General features: G+C 37.1%; 1 protein-coding gene across 1 annotated transcript; it reads left to right on the forward strand.

Moving 5' to 3' along the window:
* The first annotated feature begins 698 nt into the window (after positions 1-698).
* On the forward strand, positions 699-4,427 carry LOC129578035 (4-aminobutyrate aminotransferase, mitochondrial). The gene is made up of 6 exons (XM_055466078.1): positions 699-1,748; positions 1,850-1,962; positions 2,634-2,805; positions 2,913-3,075; positions 3,163-4,013; positions 4,107-4,427. Exons 1-6 carry the CDS (start codon positions 1,700-1,702, stop codon positions 4,226-4,228), a joined length of 1,470 nt encoding a protein of 489 aa, XP_055322053.1. The 5' UTR covers positions 699-1,699; the 3' UTR covers positions 4,229-4,427.
* Positions 4,428-5,051: the final 624 nt, after the last annotated feature.

Genomic DNA, 5,051 nt, shown 5'->3' on the forward strand with positions numbered 1-5,051 from the left:
TCTCTCTCTCTCTCTCTCTCTCTCTCTCTCTCTCTCTCTCTCTCTCTGTGTGTGTGTGTGTCTGTCTATGTGTACGTGCGTGTGTGCTGTTGGGCGAGTGTGAAAGAGAGTCTAATTAATTGGATCGTAGTTAGATTGTGGCTGAACGCCACGTGCATGTAATCATTCTTGCTGTGTGCAACACTCTCCAAAATGCACGCATGCACCAACTAACCAACGAACCAGCTCATTTCCTTGTTGCGGTTACGATGCGACTTTTAACTTTTTTTCATATATAAATATAAAATCAGAGAATTTAATGTTCTCTGTTATTTTTTATGTATGCGGACAACTGTCAACTGATATCACAATTGAAATGTGAATGCGACCTTTGTTATCGCAAGCAATTTGCGCCGGTTTGTGTTATCGGTGGGAAAATGAGTATTTGAATTGTTATACAATTTATATGTTTTGTTGCTCTTGATTAGCCAAAATGATAAGCCCATGAATTTGAATCAAGTGGAATTATCTCTTATGCAAGAGCGTAATCAATAAAGATAATAACAGAATCTTAAACAGAAGAGGGAAAAATACAAAATGTTGCCGAAATGAAAAAAAACAAAAACAAAAAGTATCAACTGTGTGTGAGCATGTATGGGAGAAAGAATGATTCAAGTGTGTTTTAGCAGCAAGCAGCAACAGGCTGTAGCACTGTTCTATTTCTGGATATTTTTTTAACATTTCTGGTTCTTTAAACGACGTTTTTCTCTCTCTCTCTCTCTCGTGCGGGTGTGTATGTAATCATCTATATGAAATTTTTGTTTGTTGCTGCTGCTGCTAATGTTTGTCGCGCAAAAAAAAAGTCATGAAAAAGAATTCGATAAGAAACTTCGTCTATCTTAACGAACAATCGAGCTCAAAAACCTAAGAGCCGCACGATCGAATAGCGCTCGTTGTATGTTGACCGTAAATAAAATGTCACAAATCACCACTGATTATTGCCCATTAAAAAATGTGTTCATATTCAAAGAAGCAACCAGAAAGAGGAAAACAACTAGTCAATGCATGCTGTCTGTCTCTTTCACAACAACGGTGCATATATCCAATGCGTTGATAATGCGCATGAGCCACAATTTCCAAAAGAAATGTATTTATGATTTTTCTCGTTCGTTCCGTCGATGTCAATTCTCTCTCGTGCACCGTCTCGTCTTTTTTGTTCACAGTTCCATAACGATTGTTATTATCGTTCTTCGTTTTGTTCCTGAAAGGGAAAAAAAAACAACAAAAAACATTTTATTTTAAGAGCATTCGATTGACATTTTATTAGTATTGTCCCGTTCTGCTCTCGCACGCACACACAATACCATAGAGCATGTATTAGCAGCGCTCAAATTAAAGCATATCTAGACATATCACAAAACATTCAAGTGGACGCTGAGAGATCAAGAAGACAAGCAAACGAATGAACGAACGAGAGAAGAGAAAATACACACAACAAAAATAATAAAAGCCACAAACGTCATTTATTGAATAAAATCCATCCGCAGAATACAGGCAGTATTCAGTGATTGTTTGGAGTGTTTTGTATCAAGTAATAGATAGACAGTGTTTTAGTTTTGCTTACGATACACCCCAACAACAAAAAATTGTCTTCTTTAGTCGAGAAAAAACAGCAAACAAACTGTGTTAGTGGGTGAATAATCAATAGACAATACTCGAAATGAATGCTCAACTCTTTCGCATAATCAGCCGTTTGCCACCACGAATTTGTGAGTTTATTTCCCCTTCCAATTCTTGTAAAATAGCATTCAATCGACATTTTATAGTTCATTTTGGAATGCTGAAAATTATTGCTTGTTTTTTTTTCCAGTGCATCGGTATTATGGAACTGCATTGGTTGAACCGTACGATGGACCAAGTGTGAAAACGGCTATTCCTGGACCAAAATCAAAAGCGTTGCTAGGCAAATTGAATTCGTTACAGGCAAGACACTTGAAATTATTTTTTTTTTTCAACTTGCATTCGTTGATTACGTTACTGATATTATCGATAGAGAAGAAAAAAAAAGTCGAAAACATCTTTCATTGCCACATTGTCAACGGTTTGTAGAAAGAAACAGATGTGTTTCGTACACATGCGCAACAACACAGTATAACAATCATTTCAAAGTGCTGATAAGATTTGCAAATAGTATTCATTCATGAAAACATTGATAAAATAACAATATTACAAACTACTGTTTTTAGATTCACAAAAATGGAAACACACAAATTTATAAATCAGATGTTGAGAATTGTTGTTGCTACATTTCGATAGAGAGCACTCATGTGTATGTTTCGCTCTTTCTCTCTCTTTATGTGTGTGTGTGTGAGCAACGATGACTTGACTTCTGTGCAGTGCACCCAATGAATTCCATTTGGTCCACTATGTTCTCAATTAACATCAATTTGATCAATTCAAAACGGAATTTGAATCGTTTAGATAGCCTCGCTATGCGCCCCATGCATTACATAAGTCAAAAATTGTGCATATATAATTTGAAATGGCATTTATGTTGACACTTCTTGATCGATTCAAAGCAAACTGTTGATTTGATACGTAGAATGCCTTCTTGATTTTAATACGTAAATTTCTCATTCTCTCTTCGCATTTAGAATGCTGGATCGGTTCAATTGTTCGCTGATTACGATAAATCGCAAGGAAATTACTTGGTTGACGTTGATGGCAATGTTCTACTTGACATTTACACACAAATCTCATCGGTTCCATTGGGCTACAATCATCCAGAGCTGTTGAATGTATTCAATAATGAACATAATCTGAAAAGTGAGCAATCATTAAATGACATTGATATATATTCATTATTATGATGCATGGCATCTAATTGTAATTAACTTTGAACGTGTGTCAACTTTGATTTTTCCATTTTTTAGCGTTGGTAAATCGTCCAGCACTCGGTGTGTTCCCAGGTGAAGATTGGCCGAATCGCTTGCAATCGGTGCTAATGTCGGTGGCTCCAAAAGGTTTGCCAAATATAACAACGATGATGTGCGGCTCATGCTCAAATGAGAATGCGTTTAAGAATATGTTCATTTGGTGAGTTTTTTTTTTCGTTCAAGAAATGGAACTTTAACATCGAATGCATTTAATTATGTTGAAAATGTGTCATTTTCCAAAAATTAGGTATCGAAAAACGCAACGTGGTGAAAATGTCCCTTTCACAGCAGCCGAACAGGAATCGTGCATGGTAAATGCAGCACCAGGTTCACCTGATTTATGCATTCTCTCATTCAAAGGAGCATTTCATGGGCGAACAATTGGTGCATTGGCCACAACACATTCCAAGTACATTCACAAGATTGATATTCCGTCGTTCGACTGGCCAATCGCATCATTCCCACAGTACAAATACCCACTCGAAGAGAATGTACGCGAAAACAAAGCCGAAGACGATCGATGCTTGGCTGAAGTTGAAGACCTCATCGTGACGTACAATAAAAAGGGTAAATACGTGGCTGGCATGATTGTTGAACCAATTCAAAGTGAAGGTGGTGACAACGAAGCTTCACCCGAATTTTTCCAAAAATTGCAACGCATTGGCAAGAAGCACGGCGTTGGATTGCTTATTGATGAAGTACAAACGGGTGGTGGACCAACTGGTAAACTGTGGGCACATGAACATTTCAATTTGGACTCATCGCCTGACATTGTAACGTTTAGCAAGAAAATGCAATTGGGCGGCTATTATCATTCGGCCGATTTTAAACCAACACAAGCATATCGGGTGTTTAACACATGGATGGGTGATCCAGGCAAACTGTTGCTGTTGGAAGCCATTTTGAATGTTATCAAACGTGATGGTCTGTTAGAGAATGTTACGCATGTGGGCGATAAATTGAAAAAGGGGCTGATTCAAGCACAAAACGACTATCCAGCTTTGCTCAACTCGGCACGTGGCCGTGGCACATTCTTGGCTATTAATTGCCAATCGTCGGAACTTCGTGATGATATCATCAACCGTTTGAAGACGAAAGGTTTGTTTTGATCGAAATATTTTGTTTTTTGGGAAATGTTGAGAAATTGTCTTCTTAATATTCGTTTCGACTCTTTTTCTTTCTTTCCAACAGGTATTCAAGCCGGTGGTTGCGGTGACAAAGCCATTCGTTTCCGGCCAGCGCTCGTATTCCAAGAGAAACATGCCGATATTTTCTTCGATAAATTTAATCAAGTTCTCAAAGAAACGAAATAAACGAGAGATTCCAGAGTCAGGCGCTTTTACACAGCGACAGTATTTGGCCATATGATTTGATTTTCAAAGCAGCAACAGCACAATAATCTATCAAGAAAAAACGCAACATTTGTCTTGTCTTGTCTTGTCTTCCATAAAATATTTTACCGCAAAGAAATAAAATGACACAATATATCAAAGCAAAAGTTCAACTAAAATATATCATCAAGCATGTTTTTTTCATTAAAGAACAAATCACCGTACCACTGTGACTCTGTGCTATTTTTTTTATAACAGCATATGCTACTCATGACAGAAAATTGAACGTACTATCGGCAAGTAATGTGTATATCTCTTTTTTCAACAAATTCTAGCAAATTTACCCCCACACCAAATGAAATGAACCCTCAGTCAAAGCTATTCGCACTGAATTATAATGGTTTGATGTGTTTAAAAACTCTTGCAGGCAACGATGATGAAAGCTATGATAACTTTGACATTTTCAATGTTATGTGGAAATTATCGCCAGTTTAGGAAAATTGCATGAAAAGTAAGAAGAAGTTCATCGAAAGCAGGTAATGTGAATCGCTAAAATATTCATGCATATCATCATCATCTCTTGTATCAGAAACCCGGAGCACATTAGGTTAAATGTTTCGAAAATGCAATTTCGACATACGAACTTCGAATATACAAACGGATAATTGGTATCCATCAACATGCTACGCGCTAAAACTTTGTGACAAGCAACAAAACTGTTATCAAAAGTACCAAAGCATTTAAAAGTTTGTTACTTTTTGATAAGCACACTTCGGGTTAATCGGCCAACTCTATTATCGAAATG

Source organism: Sitodiplosis mosellana, unplaced genomic scaffold (assembly GCF_009176505.1).
Source record: "Sitodiplosis mosellana isolate CC-2019 unplaced genomic scaffold, AAFC_SMos_1.0 Smas_scaffold_6226, whole genome shotgun sequence".
Lineage (NCBI taxonomy): Eukaryota > Metazoa > Arthropoda > Insecta > Diptera > Cecidomyiidae > Sitodiplosis > Sitodiplosis mosellana.

Bases quoted from the DNA above. Each gene is read 5' to 3' on its own strand.
- LOC129578035 (XM_055466078.1), top strand. From the start codon at position 1,700: ATGAATGCTCAACTCTTTCGCATAATCAGCCGTTTGCCACCACGAATT. The intron at 2,806-2,912 runs GTGAGCAATCAT...TCCATTTTTTAG, and splicing joins TAATGAACATAATCTGAAAA to CGTTGGTAAATCGTCCAGCA. The intron at 4,014-4,106 runs GTTTGTTTTGAT...TCTTTCCAACAG, and splicing joins CAACCGTTTGAAGACGAAAG to GTATTCAAGCCGGTGGTTGC.